Here is a 21,374-nt window from a genome sequence, read left to right on the forward strand (position 1 = left end):
GGCGCTTGCAAATTCAGGCATTCCGAATATTTATGCATTCAATCATTCCTTCAACAAACATTTACTGAGCACTCACTACATGACTTGCTCCCTGGAGAGGAAACCTTATTATTGTACTCCTGGGGCGCGCGGGCGCACGCACCAGAGTGGGGCTGGGTTGTGGGGGGATGCTACAGAACTGAGAATCCCTTATCTGTACCCTCTCAACTCTGCGCTTTCTCCCACCTCTCCCCCTTTCCAGGCCAGCCTCCCTGCAAGGACCTAATCTGCTGACGTTCAATGTGCTGGAGCTGGCTAGTACTGGGTAGCAATAACCAATCCCTAAAATTTCAGGAATTAAGCAAGCTGTTCTTTAAACACAGCCATTATTCAAAAGTAAATCATTTGCCCGGCATGGTAGTGCGCGCCTTTTATCTTAACTCAGAAGACTGAGGCAGGAGGATGGCAAGTGCTTGGCCAGCCTAGACAATTTAGCGAGTAACTCAGCAAGGTAGGGAGAATCTATCTTAAAATGAAAAATACAAATAATAAAAATACAAATAGGGCAGGGGATGTGGCTCAGTGGTCGAGTGCCCCTGAGTTCTATCCCTGGTACCCGCCTCCAAAAATAATAAAAATAAAAAGCATTGGAAATGTAGCTCAGTGGTAAAGCACCCTGAGTTCATTCCCCAGTCCCAAGAAGAGAGAGGGGGTAGGGGGAGAAGGGGGTGGGGAGGGAGAAAGGAAATATATACTCAAAACTGATCACTTCCTAGTTACTTTACCTATTTACTATTGTAAGTGTGGGTTTTTTCTTTTGGTGTTTGTTTGTTTGTAGTGCTAGAAATCAAACCCAGTAGGGTTTTACTTTTAAGATACATCTCCAGATAGTTTTGTTTTTAAATTAAAAAAAAAATTAGTTGTAGTTGTACATAATACCTTTATTTTATTTATTTATTTTTATATGGTGCTGAGGATCAAACCCAGGGCTTCACTTATGCTAGATGAGGCTCTACTGCTCAGCCACAACCCCAACCCATGAAATTAATTTTGAGACAGTGTCTTCAAATGCCTCAACTAGTGTCAAAATTGCAAACCTCCTACCTCAACCTCCTGAGTTGCTGATATGATAGGCTTACTGACACTGCCCTATTCAATTATCACTGTTCTTGAGGTATTTGTATTTATTGTATCTGTGTGGTATATTATATAATTTATGTGTCAGAGTTCTGGTTGTTCTAATGTCTTCTTCATCAGCACTAATCTGCAGCATTTTTATTAGTTTGGTTTATTTGGACTTCTAAGATGCTTTGAATCTTTGGAGTAAAGATTGACCTTTTATATGCTAATGAGATGAATGGTGATTAGGGGCCCCTAGGGTAGCTTCAGGGTGGAGACTGATCACCAAAAAGACCAAGGCAGCTTGGTAGCTGGATGTGGTGGCAAACGCCTGTAATAACAACAACTGGGGAGGCTGAGATAGGTAGATCACAAGTTAAAGGCCAACCTCAGCAATTTAAAGAGGACTTGTCTCAAAATAAAAAATAAACAATTAAAAAAAAAAAAAAGACCTGGGGAGGGATGAGGTTGTGGCTCAATGGTAGAGCACTTGCCTGGCATATGTGGGGTACTGGGTTTGATTCTCAACACCACATATAAATAAATAAATAAAATTAATGTCCATTGACGACTAAATATATATATTAAAAAACAAAAAAGTTATGAAAAATGGTGTTGTGAATGCATAATTATGATTGTAATGCATTCCACTATTGTCATGTATGTAAGAGAAAAAAAAAAAAGCCTGATGCAGTAGCGCATGACGGTAATCCCAGGTAATCCCATCCACTCAGGAGGCTGAGGCAGGAGGATCATGAGTTCAAAGCCAGCCTCAGCAATGGCAAGGCGCTAAACAAACTCAGTGAGACCCTGTCTTTAAATAAAATATAAAATAGAGCTGGAGATGGGCTGGGACTGTGGCTCAGTGGTAGTGCACTTGGCTTCCATGTGTGAGGCATTGGGCTCGATTCTGAGCATCACCTATAATTAAATAAAATAAAGATCTATGAACAGCTAAGAGAAAAAATGTTTTAAAAAAATAGGGCTGGGGATGTGTTTGAGTGCCTCTGAGTTCAATGCCTTGTATTGCACCCCTACCCCCCCAAAAAGGCCTTCTCTTCAAAGTCTGTGTCTGAGAACTTAGGATAGCAGGTTTCAAAGGGTGGTCTGGGACAGAAACTTTCTATTTTGGGGAGGGTGGATGGGTACTGGGAATTGAGCCCCTGGGTGCTTTACTACTGAGCTACATCCTCAACTCTTTTTCTATTATTTTTTAATTTTATTTTTGGTACTGGGGATTGAACTCAGGGACACTTGATCACTGAGTCACGTCCCCAGCCCTATTTGTATTTTATTTAAGCCAGGGTCTCACTGAGTTGCTTAGCCCCTTGCCATTGCTGAGACTGGCTTTGAAATCAATATCTACCTGCTTCAGCCTCCTGAGTCGCTGGGATTACAGGCATGTACTATCGTGCCTGGCCCTTTTTTTATTTAAAAAAAACAATTTTTTAAAGCATTCTTGTGGGCTGGGGACATAGTTCAGTTGGTAGAGTTTGTTTGCCTCACATGCACAAGGCCCTGGGTTCAATCCCCAGCACCACATAAATAAATAAGTAAGTAGATAGATAGGTGATAGATAAACAAACAAACCATTCTTTTCCCCCCAATCTTTATTTTATTTATTTATTTATTTTTATGTGTTGCTGAAAATCAGATGTGCTAGGCAATCACTCTACCACTGAGCCACAAAACCAGCCACTTCTTTTTTTATTTTGAGACAGTCTGGCTAAATTTCCCAGTCTGCCTCCAATTTGTGATCCTCCTGACTCATCCTTCCAATTAACTGAGATTATAGGTGTGCCACTTCTGAGTCAGTCCTGAAAGACAATTCCAAAAAATTGATGGGATCCTCTTCAGTTACATATCTGTGAGATCAGATTTTCTTCATGTACTCAAATCAAAACAATATATCAGCAGGGTGTGGTGGTACCCACCTATAATCCTAGAGGCTTGGGAGGCTGAGGCAGGAGGATCAGGAGTTCAAAGCTAGCTTCAGCACCTCTCATTGAGGTGTAAACCAATCAATGAGACTCAGTCTCTAAATAAAAGAAAATAGAGCTGGGCATGTGGCTCAGTGGCTGAGTGCCCCTGAGTTGAATCCTTGGTACCAAAACAAACAAAAACAAAAACAAACAATATATCATAATAGATGAAAGCAGAAACAGATGTGAAAATCTAGCTTTCTTCTATTAACCTAGATATTACAGAGATGTGAAAAAATGCAAATCAATGTCACTTATTCTCACTACAGATTTTTTATTTGGTAAATAAAGTTATTTTTCACCAAAAAATGAAAATATTAGGGCTTTGGCACCTATAGTTCAGTAGTAGAGTATGTGCTTAGCATGAGCAAAGCCCTGGGTCAAATCCCTAGCACCCTCCCCCCCAAAAAAAAACCCCACCAGTATTGGCTTATTGTCATCATTTTGTAATGGATTAATACTTTTTAAAATATGATTTGTGAGAATGGGTAGAGTAGAGGTGTGATCTCAAGCTAAGATGCTTGTATCTATCACAAGAATGCTGGATAGAGAAACTCTCTATAATTCTGGTTGGGTCTGTTTGGAGGTTTGATTCAAGAACAAAATGGAAGTGCTTGGTGTGGTGGGTGAAGGAGATGGGAGGACTGAGATACTTCTCTGAAAATGCTGTCAACCACATTGCTGCTGGAGTCAGACTGGAGCCAGGAAAACACCAACTCACAGTTTATAGCCCGTTCCTCTGCATGTCTGGAAACTGAAATATTCTGAGATTTCTTCAGAAGTAGCCATGTTTTAATTTAATTTATTTTCCATGGCATTGGGGATTAAACTCATGGACACTCAGCTGGTGAGCTACATCCCTAGCCACACCACCACCCCTTTTTTAAAATTTTAGACAAGGTCTTGCTTAATTGTCAAGGCTGGCCTTGGAACTTGAGATCCTGCTGCCTCAGCCTCAATCGCTGGGATTACAGTAGTATCCATGGTGCCTGGTACCCAGCCCTTTTTAATTTTGAGACAGAATCTTGCTAAATTGCCCAGGCTGGCCTCGAATTTGCCATCCTTTACTGGGATTAAAGTCGTGCACCAGGGCGCCCTGCTAGAAGTAGCCACATTTTTAAAAAAATATTTATTTATTTTAGTTGTACACAATACCTTTGTATTTATTTATTTATTTATTTATATGTGGTGCTGAGGAAGGAACCTAGGGCCTCGAATGCGCTAGGCGGGTGATATACCACTGAGCCACAATCCCAGCCCTAGAAGTAGCCACACTTTAAAAAATCTCCTATCCTGGGATATTTATTATTTATATGTTTGTTTTATTTATTTATTTCGCTGGTGGGGATTGAAACCAGGGGCGCTCTAACGCTGAGCTACAACCCAGGCCGGTTTTTTTGTTTGTTTGTTTTTGAGACAGGGTCTTGCTAAATTGCCCAGATTGGTCTCCTACTTGGGACCCACCAGCCTCAACCTCGAGTGGCTGGGATTACAGTCATGTGTCACCACGCACACGGTGATACTGTAAAGCCCTAATGCTTTCCTATCAGCATCTGCCCAGTACCTCTGGACAGAGAGGGCAGTCTATCCTCTTCATTTGAAGTTGCCCATAAAGTCTAGGCTGAGGACGCAACATTCTGACAGCTGCTAGATCCTTGACACCACCATTACTAAGCCAGAGGCCCTGAGACCATTAGATTGGAGGAGTGGAGCAGATGGGGACATCAAGGAATATTTGAGCAAGGGACCTTCAGGAGATAACTGCCGGTCAGAGAGGCGTGTGTGACTCTTGCCCATGGTTTCTGCAAAGCCTAAGGCCCGGGTCTCCAGAGTACCACATTGGTTTTTTATTCCTCCTTTTCCCGGTCACACTATAGTAAGGTGACGTGCTGTTCACTCCCGCACAACAAGGTGTAGTTGCTGATATAGTGCCCTTAGGGGTCCCAGCCCGCCCGCTGCCTCGGTAGACTGAGCAGCTCAGCCAATCCCGACGGCTTTGAGGCAAAGAAGGCGGGACGAAGAGGAAAAGCTCAAGACAGGAGTGATAACCAATCGGGCTCCTATCTGTCTGAGCGATGGATCCGAGCACCCACTTGGACACGCCGGCCGGAGAGGGGTGGGACAGTGGACATTTGGCCAATCCTCAACGGGGGAAGGCGAGCTTGAACCAATTAACACTGAGAAGGTGGGAAGGGGCGGAGCTCGCCTGGTGGCTGCTCGCTGGTGGTGAGGGATCAGCTTTCTCTGCTAGTTCCCACCCCAGGAGTCCTTAGCACCTGGAAAGCGAAAGGGAGAGGCTCAGGGAGTTCTCGGAGTGGAGCGTAAAGGCATCGCTCGGGAAAGCCTGGGAGCAACTAGACTCCTAGTTGGAGGAGCCGCTGGAAGCGACCGGGTGGGAACCGAGGAAGCCAAGGCTGGCTAGGGGGCGGGACTTCCGGGGGCAGGGCCTTTTTCGACCGGAGGCGGGGCCTGATCCTAAGGTTAGTTTGAGGGGGCGGAGCTAGTAGGAGATCTTTGGGTGTGACGTAGGAAAAAGAAGGGTAGAAACTTAAAGGGAGCGTCTTGGGGTGCGGTCTGTGTTGCCAGAGGCCTTGGGGTGGCGAGCGGTAGTTAAGGACTGACGTTTAAGGCTGCTGGGGAAGTTACCTGCCCTAACCCACTGTCCTCTCTTCCCAGGGAGCCACTGGTGGGGACCTTACTTGGGCGCCCTCCCTTTCGTGGGGTGCTATGGAGTTCCCAGAACACAGTCAACAGCTGCTGCAGAGCCTCCGGGAGCAGCGGTCCCAGGGTTTCCTTTGTGACTGCACCGTGATGGTGGGTAGCACCCAGTTCTTGGCACATCGGGCTGTGCTGGCCTCCTGCAGCCCATTCTTTCAGCTTTTTTACAAGGAGCGGGAATTGGACAAGAGGGATCTGGTGTGTATTCACAACGAGATTGTCACTGCCCCTGCTTTTGGGCTGCTTCTGGACTTTATGTATGCTGGCCAGCTGGCCCTGAGGGGAGATACCCCTCTTGAGGATGTGTTGGCAGCTGCCAGCTACTTGCATATGAATGACATCGTCAAAGTGTGTAAGCAGAGGCTGCAAGCCCGGGCCCTGGCAGAGGCAGACAGTACCAAGAAGGAGGAAGAAACCAATTCACAGCCCCCTAGTTTGGAGTTTTTGTCCAGCACTTCCCATGGCCCCCGGCCTTTGTTGGCATCCCCTGAGACATCAGGCCATTGGGGCAAAGAGGAATGGAAAAGCCTGACTGCTCCTTTACCTACTGTGCGTCCTCCAGATGAACCACCATTGCCTGGTGGGGCTGACACTACACAGCCTGGCATGGAGGTTGACTCACCACATCTGCGGGCACCTCCACCACCAGTAGTTGATGTCTCTGTTTCTCTTGCCAGTCCCAGTAGCTCCACAGAAACCATTCCTGCAAACTACTTCTCTTCTGGCCTCCCAACAGTTTCAGTGGAACCCCTGACTCCTCTTGATGTGGGTCCTGAGAGCCTGAGGGTGGTGGAACCAAGGGATACTGGAGGACCTTTGCAAGGATTCTATCCTCCAGCTTCAGCTCCAGCTCCAGCCCCAGTCTCAGCCCCAATTTCATCCCAGGCTCCAGCTCCAGCAGAAGCTGAGCTGGTCCAGGTGAAAGTAGAAGCTATTGTGATCTCTGATGAGGAGACTGATGTAGCAGAGGAACAGACTCAGGGTCCTGAGGGACTGTTCCCACCTGGAAGACCAGTGTATGGAGGACAGCCCTCCCAGCCAGAGGCTTTTGAGGAACCAGGGGCAACAGGACTGGAGGATGGGCCAAGCGACCACTTCTTGCCTACAGACCCTCATCTACCCTACCATCTGCTGCCTGGTCCAGGGCAATATCATCGAGGACTGGTGGCCTCACCCCTGCCTGCACCCCCAGCCCTACATGAGCCACTTTACCCACCTTCTGAGTATGAAGCAGCCCCAGGAAACTTTGGGGTTTTTACTGAGGATGTTCCCACTTGCAAGACATGTGGGAAGACCTTCTCATGCTCTTATACACTGCGGCGACATGCCACCGTGCACACACGTGAGCGACCCTATGAGTGCCGCTACTGTCTGCGCAGCTACACGCAGTCAGGGGACCTCTACCGACACATCCGCAAGGCTCACAATGAGGATCTGGCCAAACGTAGCAAACCAGATCCAGAAGCTGGCTCTGTTCTAGGGGTGCAGCCCCTCCCTGGTTCCCCAACAGCAGAGAGACAGAGCAGTGGTGGACCACCCAAAGATTTTGTACTTGGCTCCAAAAACTAATATCTAGGTGAGCATGAGCTGATGCTAGCCCTGCTCTTAACATCGTTAGATGGCAGCACAGAGGTTGGAAGCATCTTGTCACTCCTGCTGGGTGACAAATGAAGGTTCTGCCTGGCCTGAAGGTTCCTACTATTTTCTTTATCCAGCCAGATAAGCAGGACTTTATGGGCCAGAACAGATCAGCCAGCTCTCCCCAAGGGCACTGGGAATTTTCCTGAGGTGTAATCACTTCTTATTCCACATTCTGGAATATAAAACTAGCAGTGAAATTATCTCTTTGAATTGATGTTGGCTTGTTTCTTCCACAAACTTGTATGGCTTTGTGTCTTTCATCCACTTCTTCATTTACTTTATTTTATTATTATTTATCTATCATATTTATTTATTTGTGGAGCCAGGGATTGAACCCAGGGCCCTGTGCATGCTAGGCAAGCAATACCAAGTGAGCTATATCCCCAGCCCCTTTTTATTTTATTTTTATGTGGTGCAGAGGATCGAACCCAGTGCCTCATGCATGCTAAGTGAGTACTCTACCACTGAGCCACAACCCAGCCCCTTTCGTCCAGTCTTTAGCTGACATTTGTACTTGGGGAAGGAGTGAGGGCCTGATCATTTATGAGGAAAAAAGTGAGATAGCAGAGGGCATTGTAAACTTGGGGAATCTTACACAATTATGGTTTATTATTGTAGTTGAGCTCTTGTGTTTTGGGCTGTATTGGGTACTTAATAGAAAACTCATTTACTTCTTCACTTTGTGGTGTATTAGCCACCTATTTTTTTCAGAGGAAACTTGAGGCTCAAAAAAACCCAAGTTAGCCCGGTGCGGTGGCACACACCAGTAATCCCAACGGCTCAGGAAGTTGAGACCAGCCTCAGCAACTCAGACCTTGTCTCTAAATAAAATAAAAAAAGGTCTGAAGATGTGGCTCAGTAGTTAAGCACCCCTGCATTCAATCCCAGGTACCAAAATCAAAAAGCCCCAAGTTTACTTGTTCAAGGTCACATTGCTAAGGGACAAATCAGGATTTGAACCAGCTTTTGATTCCAGGCACTATGCGTGATATGCTGGTCTAAAATATCGTTGAACATAGTTAGCCAAGAACTGGAAATTGTTTTCTTGTTCTTTTGAGTGTTTGGTTTTGTTCCCTTGTCACCTATGCTGTCTGTGTAGAAAGAATTTTGGTTGATTGTTTCAATGAAAGACACTGTGTTAAAGACTTGAAAATTCTGCCTACATATTGTAAATATGAACCGAGGTGTCCAAAGATGAGAAATTGAAAGGCAGAAAACAGTAAGTTTCATGATGGTGGAATTGTGGAGGGAGGTTGAGGGCCTGTTGAGGTTAGAAATAGTGGCTGCTTGGGATAGCTAAAGCAAGACATTCTGCATGAGAGGATATTACAGTTGATCTGGTCCCATTCCCTCACTTCAAAAGCATGGTAACAGCACCCTAGAGAGGTTTTAATAGTCACCCAAAGTCATATAGGTTGCTATTGTCAGTGGAGGGAGCAAAGAAATGGGAATTTAGGGTGTTGATGTCAGATGGGGAAAAAGAGTTCTAGAAATGTAGGAGAAAGGGTCTGCCAGGTGGTGGAAAAACTGATCAGTAGAACTGATTAGGTGTCTCCCTCAGGGACCTGAGTGCAAATAAAGCAGGATGGGAGGGAAAGGTGAAAAAACAATAACAAAAAACCCTTTTATCTTTTGGGGTCCATATATCATAGTCTGCATTATAAATTCTTCCTAGCAAACTGTTTTGGAATTATGGTAAAGAGAGCTGAGAAGCAAAGACTGGGCCATAGAAAGCCCCTTCACTGCTTCTCAGGTACTCACAGGCTGAAGTAGGAGGATCCCAAGTTCAAGGCCAGCCTGGGTAACTTAGAGAGACCCCATCTCAAGATAAAATAAAAAGGGTTGGGGAAGGAGCTCAATTGGTAGAGCACTTTTCTAGCTTATGCACAGCCCTGGGTTTATTGCCCAGTCCTGAAGAAAAACAAATGAAACTTCTTCACTAGGACAATATGGGAAGTGAAAGTTGATAAGGCTTAACATTTTCATTGCTAAGTGAATTCTAAAGCCAGACACGGTGGTACACATCTTTAGTCCCAGCTACACAGGAAGCTGAAGCAGGAGGATCAGTCAAGAGTTTCAGGCCAGCCTGGGTAACATAATGAGATCCTGTCTCTAAAAATATAAAAATTAAATAAAAATACATATTAAAAAATTTTTTAGCAGTATTAGGAATCAAACCCAGGGTCTAGAATGTGCTAGGCACTCTATCACTGAGCTACACCAGTCCGTAAATAAAGTAGTGACTACATGTTAGTACAGGTAGTACAGGGTTCAGGCAAACTGTGAAGGTGGTGGTTCTGAATTTGGGAAACAAAGTTTCTTTTTGTCTTACATGTGCCTAAGTATGACCCTTCATATCACCATGAATGCTTTGTGTCCTCATTCGAAATCATTAAATCCTGTGGAAACAATTAAGGTTTGGTAAAAAGAGTAGCCTCCCCCTCCACAAACTTTTGAATACAGAGATTTAGGGACCCCTGGCCAATTCCATCAGGATGCAGGCTTGTCAGAACCCCTCAAGACCTGAATCAGACTGCATTCCTTTGTCCACTTTTCTGTTCATTAACATCTTCTTTGAGAGCAAGCCTCTGAAATAAAACCTGAAATGTAACCTAAGCGCTGTGCTCTCTCTTAGTAGCGCTAAGAAGAAAATTAATGAAATAAATTTCTAAAATGCATTTTTAAATACCGGTTTTATTTTTTCCTCATTGATACAGAAAACAGCTTACTGTAACATTGTTTTTGAAAAAAATTTAAAATACCACAGAACATCATAAAGCAAAACCTCAAACAAACAAAACATGCAACCATGATAAAATTAAAAAAAAAAAAAAATTCAAAGCATAGTAAGGCATACTGTATTCATGGGGTCATGTCAATTGGTATAGGAACCACTATAACCAGGTCTTCCAGTGGGGGATGAAAGAGATTGGACTTAATTTCAACTCCAACAAGAACAAGTAGGGATTTATAATCAAGGAAAAGGGTAGGAATCAGTGGGTGGAAAAATTACTACAGGAAACATCAAGGATAACCTGGCTAAACAGACTTGACAAGATTCACCATGACAAAATTTCACCAGTAACCCTATACATTTTTTAGTTCTGTCTTTGGACTCCATATGATTATTTGGTAGAAAAACTTCTGCTGTAAGCTGATGGTCAAGTTATTTAAAGGTATAGAGAGGAACAAAGAGGAGTTTAATGCACTGGGTTGTTGATAAGGGACGAGGGTGTTTAGTTTTTTTCTTTTCCGAAATCTGTTTTGTTTTATGGTTCTATACTGGATAATGACACATGCATATTACTTCTCCTTACAAAGGTGGAGTGTGTGATGTATGATCTCACCTACTATTTAGTACCTACATCATTGCAGACATTATCCACAATGAGTAAATAGAATGACAAAGGAGCTCCTACTTGATGGAGCATTCTACTGAGCCAGAATAGCATAGATCTGCAACCTGCACCACTGCCTAACAGCTTCCAGAGAGTTCCATCAGGTGCTTTCAAGACAAAAAGCAATCACAGCTCTTCCTTATTGTTGCCCTCCTCCACAAGGACCTGTGCTCTTACAAAATACAAGGACAGGTAAAGAGGATATTAAAGTTTTTATCCTGCTCTACATGGTATTGTTTCTAGAAGACTTGGTAATATAGCCTAAGTTTTTTTAGAGAAACAAGCATACTATAGATGTGCACCTATTAAAAACTAAAACATTTACTCAGGCATTTTTTTTTTTAATGAGAGATACAAGGGCTGAAGAGTTATTAAATAAATACTTAAATATATGACTCCAAAACTTTTAAGAGTACAAGCAAAAGCAAGAACTAGAATTACCAGGGGAAAAAGAGAAACTAGATATATTTTTGTGGGGGGGAAAGAATCTGAATGTTCGTGAAATATGAAGAGAAAAAGGAATTAATTTAAATAAAAATGATTAATTTCAAATCTTTCGTTTAAATACATTTGGATCCAATTTATAATTGTCTAGTTCCACAAAAAATATATTTTCCTGTTTGGCTTTGGGTATCTAAGAAAACAAAGGAAGAAACTGCTTTCTGCTTATCCTTACCATTTCATCCTCTGTTAGCATTCTCCTCTGAATATGAATATACCTAGCAACATCTATCATTAAATCTACGCTAGAAATATGATTAATTCCACCTGTAGCTGATGAATGTTTTCTGGTTATTTTTTTTTTTAAATATTTATTTATTTAGTTAGTTATTGGCAGACACAACATCTTTGTTTGTATGTGGCGCTGAGGATCGAACCCGGGCCGCACGCATGACAGGCGAGCGCGCTACCACTTGAGCCACATCCCCAGCCCTTCTGGTTATTTTTCAAGGCAAACATTGCCAACAATAACATATATTGAAAGTCATGTAAATAAACAGATGGATAGGGAAAAAAAAAAAAAAGACACAGATGGTCTAAGTAATACAAAGTTTGTGCAGAATAGTAAACAAAACAGAAATCCACCTGAGGTATACAGTTGTATACAGTTAATTTCTCTTGCTCAGGCTCAGGTTTCCCCTTGATGGGTCTTTAATGGTTCACCTAAGTTCAAGTGGAAGAGCATCATTCTTCTTTTTTAACCAAACATGCCCAGGTACAGCTGCTTCTCTTTCCTATGGTAGCTGCTGAGTTCTGACTGCGTTAGCTGAAGGTACCTCCGGACATTGGCATCTTGGGAGATGATTGAGAAGGCAGTTAAGAGTTAGACCATAATTGCACTCTAGGGTTAGTGAGGGTTGTTAAAACACTCTAGTTCATTTTATCTCTCCAAAATCTGAATATATCACAATTATTCTATTCAATAGTAAATTTCATTGATTAATGCCACATTAATTCTTCAAAAATTAATGGGGCACTCTGGCACATGCCTGTAATCCCAACAACTCAGGAGGCTGAGGCAGGAGGACTACAAGTTCCAGGCCAGACTCGGCAACTTAGGGAGACCCTGTCTCAAAATAAAATAAAAAGGGCTAGGAAAGTAGCTCAATGGTAGAGCACTTCCCTAGGATGCAAGAAGCCCTGGGTTCAAACCCCAGTACCCAACCCCACAGGTAATCTGCTAGGGCTGGATTGGTTGATAATTTTATAATTTTGGTTGATAATTTCACAATTTGATGAAATAGTTATTACCATCATAGCAGAGCTTCTAAAGATACTATTTGCATTGGTGGTACCTAATCTATATAATTGAAAGTTAAGAAACATGAACTGATTATTTAAATTTTATATCTTTATTAATTCAGAGTGGGTTTGGCATGAATTTAAATTAGTGAGATTTGTCTAGGGACCCTCTCTTCACTCCAGAATGCACAAAAGGGAGACAACTTTCAGTAGTAAACCAACCAACACAGGAATGAGCATGTCATGATCTTCAGTGTTCTTTTTGCCTTGAAAACAAAGTATTAAATCTCAAATTCTCTCAGTAGGCTGTCTCTTTTTCTAGGTCACGCTTGGAGTTAGCTGAGCTAAGGGACAGAATGATAGCTAAAGCACAAGCCAGTGTAACCAGCTGGAAAGGGGGCAGAATGAGGATTATTAAGGTTATTCACTGGGATCCACAGTAACACTCAAAAAGGCTATGGAACGAATGTTGAAGAACAGTGCTTCTCAAATCCCTCTTGCACACAGCAGGGTGACTACAGAAAATGAAAATATACATTTCAAAAGCAAGAAGGGTCTGAAGTTTTCACTATAAAGAAATAATACAGTGAAAGAGTGCTTGCCTAGCACATGTGAGGCACTGGGTTCGATCCCCAGCACAACATAAAAATAAATAAAATAAAGGCATCATGTCCAACTACAACTAAAAATATTTTTAAAAAAAGAAAATTAAACAATAAAAGGAAGAGAGCTGTTCAACCTGATTTAAACACGACATAACTTATCAAAACATTCATGTTGCCAGGTAGTCCACACCTTAATCAAGTGATTTGGAAGGCTAAGGCAGGAGGATTCCAAGTTTGAGGCCAGCCTGGGCAATTCTGCAAGACCCTGAGCAACTTAATAAGATCTTGTATCAAAATTTAAAAAGGGGGCTAGGGCTGCAGCTCAGTAGTAGAGTGCTTCTCTCGCACCTGTGAGGCACTGGGTTCAATCCTCAGCACCACATAAAAAATAAATACATAAAGAAATATTGCATCCATTTACAACTAAAAAAATATTTTAAAAAAATTTTTTAAAGGATTGGGAGTTGGAATGTTGGCTCATGCCTATAAGCCTAGTGACTTAGAATGCTGAAAAAGGAAGATCTCAAGTTCAAGGCCAGTCTCAGAACTTAGGTTTTGTCTCAAAATAAAAAAAATAAAAAGGGCTGGGGTAATAGAGTTTTGTGGTAAAGTACCCCTGAAGTTAAATCCTGAATATTGAAAAAGAATAAAAAGATTGGAGATATTGGACTGACCGGGTATGCAGGTCAGTGGTAAAGTGCCCCTAGGTTCAATCCCTAGTACCAAAAAAGAAAAAAAAAAAAAAAATTTTTTTAAATTTAATTTCTACATATAAGCGCTCGCTTAGCAGGTGTGAGGCACTGGGTTTGATTCTCAGTACCACATAAAAATAAAGATATAGTGTTCATCCACAACTAAAACAAATTTTTAAAAATAAAATAAAAAATAAGGCTGGAGGTGTAGCTCATTGGTACAGTACATGCTTCACATGTGCAAAGTTCTCGGTTAAAATCTCAGTGCAAGCTGGGTACAGTGCTGCACGCCTGTAATCCCAGCAGCTTGGAAGTCTGAGACAGAAGGATCGTGAGTACAAAACCAGCCCCCAAAATTTAGTGAGGCCCTAAGCAACTAGGTGAGATGCTGTCTCTAAATAAAATGCAAAAAAGGGCTAGGGGGCTGGGACCGTAGCTCTGTGGCAGAGGGCTTGCCTATCATGTGAGGCACTCATTTGATTCTCAGCACCATATAAAAAATAAAAATATCCATATATTTCATAAGGATATATACAAAATTAATAAAGGGGCTGAGGCTGTAGCTCAGTGGTACAGGGCTTGCTTTGCATGTATAGACACTGGGTTCAATCCTCAGCACTACATAAAAACAAATACATAAAGAAAGATATTATAAATGACTAAATAAATAAATATTGCTTTTCTCTTGAAATAAGAACACAGGTGTGGAAGAAGTCTTTTCACTGTATACTTTGTGTGTGTACTGGGGATTGAATTCAGGGCACTCAATCACTGAGTCACATCCCAAGTGCTATATTGTATTTTATTTGGATACAGGGTCTCACTAAGTTGCCAAGGCTGGTCTCAAACTTGTGATTCTTCTGCTTTGGCTACTGAGTTGCTGGGATTATACACTTGTGCCACAGTGCCAGGCTAGCAGGACAATTTTTTTTTTTTTTTTTTAATATTTTTATTTTTTTTTAGTTATCGGCAGACACAACATCTTTGTTTGTATGTGGTGCTGAGGATCGAACCCGGGCCGCACGCATGCCAGGCGAGCGCGTTACCGCTTGAGCCACATCCCCAGCCCGTGGACAATTTTATTTGTCCTCACCACTTCAACACCTTTCTCACTCACCTTTAGGCTGCCTATTAACAGCAGCCAGGAGGTAGTGCCGAGCCTGGTCATAGTCTTGCAGATGAAAGAAGGCTACCCCGGCCCGATACAAGGCCTTCGCATTATCAGGCTGTCGTTCCAGGACTTTCTGACTGTATTCTCTCACTCGCTCGTAGTTCACAGGCTCCATCTGAAGGAGACAGGCTAATGGGCCAAATAAAACGTGGAAAGAAGGAGGAAGAAAGCCTTATTATACTGATTCCACTCCAACTCCAGGCAGTATCCAACAAAAATGATCTCAATGTTCATTCATTCAACAAATATGCATGTCTCCCATTTGCCACAAACTCTTCCAGGCACTGTAGATACAGCAGGGAATAAAAGGTTTATATGCTTGCAATCTTTGAGATCTGCCAATTGCATTCTTATAGCTAGAACTGGGTTAGGCCCAGTTATAAAACCAGAAAGAATATTCTTTACAATTTTATTTAAAACACTTCTTCATTTTATCTGTTCTACCTATGATTGTGTCCTGAATCCTGTATTTCACCACAGTTCTAGTACTTCCATTTCATTAAAAACAGTGATTGTGGGCTGGGGCTGAGTGATAGCACTCTTGCCTAGCATGCATGAGACCCTGGGTTGAATTCCCAGCACAAACAAATAATAACTTAAAAAAACAAAACAAAACAAAAAACCAAAAAAACAAAACCACTGTTTGTTATTAATTGTGAGGAAATAGCAAGCATTGTTCTTTGTGTTTGGTTTACTCTTATCTTCTTTAATCATCTCATCCACACTATTACTACTTAATGGATAAATAAATCAAGGCTCTTAGAATTTAAGCAACTAGTCCAAGATCTCACAGCTGCTAGGTGGAATGATTATGAAATTTGAATCAAATTCTAACTCCAAAATCAGCATCTTCTCAATGACAATGTATCCCTTCAGTATTGGACCATTTAATGGGACTTCAAAATATAAAATGCTTAGGAGGCAATATTCGTCTTTCTCTAATTTTTTCCCCACTGTACTGGGGATCAAACCCAGGGTTTTATGCATGCTAGGTAAGCAAGCACTCTACCACTGAACCACATCCCTAGCCGCCCTATCCCTACTAGGTGGGGATTGAACCCAGAAGCCTTATGCACATGAGGCAAACACTCTACCAACTGAGCTATATCCTAGCCCCCCAGTTCCAGCCCCTTTCTGTAATGAAAAGAAGGAAGGGTGCACTGGCGCATGTCTGTAATCCCAGAAACCCCGAGGCTGATGCAGGCTGATTGCCAAGTTGAAGACCAGCCTTAGCAACTAAGCAAGGCCTGCTCAGCAACTTAGCGAAACCCTGTCTCAAAGAATAAAAAGGGTTGGGAATGTGATTCAGTGGAAAAGCCCTCCTGGATTCAATCCCTGTTACCAAAATGGGAAGGGAAATATATTCCCCATTTCACAATTGTGGGAATTAAGTACACTATTACTAAATTGTGATGCAAAGATGGATCAAAATTCAAGGATGAGGAGGACATTAAAGGGCCTAGGCTTATGTATGTATCCCTCTACAACATCTCCACCAAGTGGTTGTATGATTTATATGTACATATTCACTCAGCAGTCAACTAATCCATTACCCTAGCATCATTAATTCATTTGACAACAGCAACTGAACATGACCATGTACTAGATACTGAACTAGGAGCAAAGATAAAAGGAACAAAGTAGACATCTTGTTGATTAAATAAGGCTTATGTGTCCTAGTCTGAAATTGGGAGGAATACAAAACACTTTTAAAATTTTAAGAAAATAAAACTGTTGGGATAGACAGTGAATGAAGTTAGAGTGCTGCTCAATTACCAAAGGCTTCTCTAAGAAAATGACATTCCAGGACTGGGGATGTAGCTCAGTGGTAGAGCACTTGCCTAGCAAAAGCAAGGTTCTGATTTCAATCCCCAGTGCAGCAAGAAAAAAAGAAAGTGACTTTGGAGCCAAGATCTGAATGACAGGAATCATTCAAAGGACAGGGTATTTTAGTCCTGTAGAGAGAGCCCACAAGTTTGAAAGGGGAAATTTGCTTTCAACTTTCAGTATACGGAGAAGTCAGGTTGTGTTAAGTGCTGTGGGCAAGAGTCAAAATATGGATTTTCTCCTAAATGTGATGAGATGCCAGTGGAGATTTTAGTGACATCATCTGATTGCCTTATCTGTAAAATGAGGATAAGTATTAAGTACTTTGGAGAATTTTTGTAAATAAACTGCTCAAAATGTTATAGGAACTCAATAAATGAAAATTGTTAATTTTGTTTTGTTTTGTTTGTACCAGGGATTGAATCCAGGAGTGTTTAACCATCTAGCCACACCCTGGGCCCTTTTTTTATTTTTTGAAATAGGGTCTCTCAAAGTTGCTTAGGTCACCAAGTTGCTAAAGATGGCTTTGAACTTGCCAGCCTACCTCAACCTCTCAAGACAAACCAGGCCAATTCAATGCATCTTTATGGAACATCTACCAAGCATCCCCAGAGGCTTTAGAGATGCCTAAGTCACAGTCCCAAAAAACCACCTAAAAGCAAGACAACATATATTTAATCAGAGAGATGGGAAATAAACAGAGTAACATATGATATATTCAATGGTGATGAGTATTTACAAGTATCATATCTAAAATATCTTGTGTTTTTATTGTTTGATCAATTCACTAATATATACTCTATTCTTTAATACGTACAGTATTTAGGTCCAGAGGTATATCTCAGAGGTAAAGCACCTGCCTAGCATATGCCAGCACCAAAAAAAAAAAAAAAAAAAAGTACAGAATTCTGTAATAACAATTTAAGTTCCGGCCAGGTGCAGCAGCATGCACCTGTAATTCCAGCAACTGGGCAGGCTGAGGCAGGAGGATCACAAGTTCCAGGCCAGTCTAAGCAACTTGGGGAGATCCTGTCTCAAACTAAAAAAATAAAAGGGACTGGGGGTGTAGCTCAGTAATAAAGCACCCCTGGGTTCAATCTATGTACCAAAAAAGAAAAAGAATTTAAGCTCTGAAATTAAGACTGCTTGGGTTGAATTTCAGCCCCACCACACTGTTTCCTTAAACTTTCTCAAAGGATTGTTGTGACACATAAGTTAGTATATGTAAACGGCTTAATTAGTATCTATCCATGTATTTAATAAATTCACCTTTACGAGACCTCCCTAACCATCCTTTTTAATTTTTTTTTTTTAGTTGTAGTTGGAAAACAATACCTTTATTTTTTTATTTTTATGTGGTGCTGAGGATCGAACCCAGCGCCTCACACATGCTAGGCAAACGCTCTACTGCTGAGCCACAACCCCAGCCCCTCCCTAACCATCTTTTTAAAATTGAACACCTTGGGCTGGGGATGTGGCTCAAGCAGTAGCCCGCTCACCTGGCATGCATGCGGCCCGGGTTCGATCCTCAGCACCACATGCAAACAAAGATGTTGTGTCGGCCAAAAACTAAAAAATATTAAAAATTCTCTCTCTCTCTCTCTTAAAAAAAAATTAAAAATAAAAATAAATAAAATTGAACACCTCCATACCTGTGCATGAGTACAGGGATATCTCTCTCTCCCTTTTTTTTTCAGTACTGGGTATCAAACCTACGTACTTGGCTGGGCGCAGTGGCGTGCACCTGTAATCCCAGCAGCTCAGGAAACTGAGACAGGAGGATCAAGAGTTCAAAGCCAGCCTCAGCAACGGTGAGGCACTAAGTAACACAGTGAGACCCTGTCTCTAATAAAATACAAAAATTGGGCTGGGAGCATGGGAGGATTAGACAAACTCTAGATAGAGCAAAGGAAAGGTAGGGGAAAGGAGGGAGCATGGGGGTAGGAAAGACGGTGTAATGAGATGGACATTAAGTACATGTATGAAGATAGGAATGGTGTGACTAATTTGTGTATAACCAGAGATTTGATAAATTGTGCTCTATATTTATAATATGAATTATAATGCATTCTGCTGTCATATATAACAAATTAGAATTAAAAAAACTTGGGCTGGGGATGTGGCTCAGTGGTTGAGTGCCCCTAAATTCAATCCCTGGTACCCCACCCCCGCAAAAAAACCAAAAACTTAAGTACTCTATCACTGAGCTACACTCCCAGCCTGTGTACAGGGATCTTTATGTGTTTTATTACACTGCTAATCCTCAGCACCTTATAATTGTTGACTTAATTAAAACAAGCTACAGTAATTGCTATTATTGTTACTTGAGTTTAAGAATAGCATTGAAACACACTTATTAAAAGAATTAGGTTTTCAACAATCCATTGCTAATAAGTATTGTTAATTAGATTTTTAAAAATCCCTTTTTATGGGGAAAGGTGTGGCCAAGTAATACAGCCTGTGCCCTGGGTTCCATCTCCAGCACCTGGAGCGGGGGAGGGTCACTCTTTAAACAACAATTAGGAAACATAAAAACTGCTCCTAATAATTCGTGTGGCCTGAACTTGGATTGTTAAAACATTTTTAATACATTGCAAAATAAGTTAATTAGTTCTATGATTATTTTGCTTGTCACAGAACAAACTTTAAGTCTTCTTTCTCTTAGTAAGTTAATCCTAGTCATACTATGGCATTCACCTCTTCACTCAAGGCCATCCAAGACTAAAGATACTAGTTATCTAAAGAAACAATGCCAGTTTTTATCTATACTGTGTAAAATGTTCTAAAACTATCAGCATCACTGAAGAGCCTCTAAGACTCACACCCCAGGCCAACTGCATAGGAATCTCTGAGGGCAGGGGTCAGGAAATTGTGTTTTAACAAAGTCCAAGTGAGGTTTGAGAAGCCCTGCTCTATAGCAACTCTGAGTGCTCTATAGATCGGAAATAAATTTCAATTCGCGTCCGAATAACTGGAAGACAGTAGAAAAGATTGCTCAGGGATTCCCCGCCCCCAGGATTCAGTTTTATGCTACTGCCTTGACGTTCTCTATCCACCCTTCACCCTTGTTCTTACCAGCTAGATTGTTGTAGCAGTCTGTCTGGGTCGTGTGCAGGATATTTTCTTGTTCAGGTGTGAGAGCCGGGCCCTGAGGTCCTAGATTAGGTATCGGGGAGGGAAGACTTGGATCCAGACCCCGCAGCTGAAGCAGAGCTCGATGGTACCTACTCACTGCATCACGGTACTTCCCTTCCCGATAGCGCTGGTTCCCTTCCTCCTTGTATAGCTGAGCCTCCTGCAGGCGTTTCTCCATAACTCTTGGTCGCCCACTGCTCTAGTGGAACTGGGAAGTGAAAGAGCACTGAAACTCTGGGCTTGGGATCAAAACAATTAATTGATTTTGGTAGTCGACTTGATTACTCTTCTCCAGGAGAGACCCCGGGAGGGAAGCTTTGCTTGTTTCTAGCCACTCCCGACACCACTTCTCTGCAGTCTTTTTCAGTCTCCGGAAGTGCAGGAAATTAGTTAGGAAAAGAATGTGGGAATAATGAAGCCAAAGATTGATTTCCTAACGAATCAACCCTGGAGAAAAGAGACTCCGAGAAAAACTAAAGGCCTTGCTAGAGAAATGCGGCAGGCGTGAGAACGCCGGCAGAATCGCTTCCCCCTTTCTTGTGGACACACCTCCCCCCCGACCTGGAAGAAGAAGGGAGTAGGCGGTGACAGTTGCTAAAACACAAGAGGGCTTCCCTCCATCCCGGCTCTTTATTTGTCCTATTCAACAGGCGTTTGCCGATGTCTGTGCTGTGAGTTGAAGGTCCGAGGTGAATGACATCCGTGCTCCCTACCCTCAGGCGAGGCTGAGGAGGCCTCACAAGCGATCCAACTGCAAGGCACCATTCGCCCGGCCAGTTTATGGCGCCCTGCGGAGGCCAAGCCCGGAAGTCTCTTCCCGGGTTTCAGTTTAAGGGCGGGAGCAAGGAGAGGAAAGAGTCTACCTTCCTGACAGTTTGGTAGCTAAAGGGTCGCGCGCATTGCGCCACACCATCCAATCAGAAGCGGCTCCGGAAAAGTAATCCCGCAGAAACGACCCCGCCTACCTTAGCGGACCAACCCGAAAAAAAAAAGATCCCCCTGGTCTCTTCGCCAATTGGAAAAATCCGAACGATCACGGATGACCAATCAGAGCGGCAGACGACGATTCAAGCTGGCCAATGAGAGAGACATAAGGCGGGATCAGGGAGTCTGTTGCTAGGTAGAAGTTGAGACATTCACAGAAAAGGAAGGCCAAGGAACAGTGTATTCTCTGGTTCTGGAGAGCCTTTTGCCTACTAGTCACTAAAACAACTGCTTTCATGCTGCAACAGCTTCTAGTTACTTTCAAGACGCTGTTACATACACAAGAATAGGGAAGACAAGCCGCCGAGCAAGCAGTCCTAAGACGCTGTGGCGACTGGAAGTGAACCCGGAGTACAAGTGGTGAGAGAGTTGGAGGGGCG

General features: G+C 42.5%; 2 protein-coding genes across 4 annotated transcripts; one reads left to right on the top strand and one right to left on the bottom strand.

The window, feature by feature from the left end:
- Positions 1-5,282: 5,282 nt before the first annotated feature.
- On the top strand, positions 5,283-7,639 carry Zbtb3 (zinc finger and BTB domain containing 3). Of its 3 annotated transcripts, none has more exons than XM_027944412.2 (2): positions 5,283-5,306; positions 5,757-7,639. In XM_027944412.2, exon 2 carries the CDS (start codon positions 5,808-5,810, stop codon positions 7,365-7,367), a length of 1,560 nt encoding a protein of 519 aa, XP_027800213.1. In that variant the 5' UTR covers positions 5,283-5,306; positions 5,757-5,807; the 3' UTR covers positions 7,368-7,639. The 3 variants fall into 3 exon arrangements, with proteins under 3 accessions (XP_027800213.1, XP_034492930.1, XP_027800212.1); XM_034637039.2 differs by lacking the exon at positions 5,283-5,306 and adding an exon at positions 5,313-5,472; XM_027944411.2 differs by lacking the exon at positions 5,283-5,306 and adding an exon at positions 5,488-5,560.
- A 2,474-nt stretch (positions 7,640-10,113) lies between these two features.
- On the bottom strand, positions 10,114-21,063 carry Ttc9c (tetratricopeptide repeat domain 9C). The gene is made up of 3 exons (XM_027944286.3): positions 19,951-21,063; positions 14,995-15,177; positions 10,114-12,130 (listed from the first exon to the last, which is right to left on the bottom strand). Exons 1-3 carry the CDS (start codon positions 20,186-20,188, stop codon positions 12,036-12,038), a joined length of 516 nt encoding a protein of 171 aa, XP_027800087.1. The 5' UTR covers positions 20,189-21,063; the 3' UTR covers positions 10,114-12,035.
- Positions 21,064-21,374: the final 311 nt, after the last annotated feature.

This window comes from Marmota flaviventris, chromosome 9 (genome assembly GCF_047511675.1).
Source record: "Marmota flaviventris isolate mMarFla1 chromosome 9, mMarFla1.hap1, whole genome shotgun sequence".
In the NCBI taxonomy this organism is placed as follows: Eukaryota; Metazoa; Chordata; class Mammalia; order Rodentia; family Sciuridae; genus Marmota; species Marmota flaviventris.

Coding starts and splice junctions, on each gene's coding strand:
- Zbtb3 (XM_027944412.2), top strand. CDS start 5,808: ATGGAGTTCCCAGAACACAGTCAACAGCTGCTGCAGAGCCTCCGGGAG.
- Ttc9c (XM_027944286.3), bottom strand. CDS start 20,188: ATGGAGAAACGCCTGCAGGAGGCTCAGCTATACAAGGAGGAAGGGAAC. Junction 15,178..19,950: donor CTGCTACAACAATCTAGCTG/GTAAGAACAAGG, acceptor TTGGCCCATTAG/CCTGTCTCCTTCAGATGGAG. Junction 12,131..14,994: donor TGTTAATAGGCAGCCTAAAG/GTGAGTGAGAAA, acceptor TCATCTCCCAAG/ATGCCAATGTCCGGAGGTAC.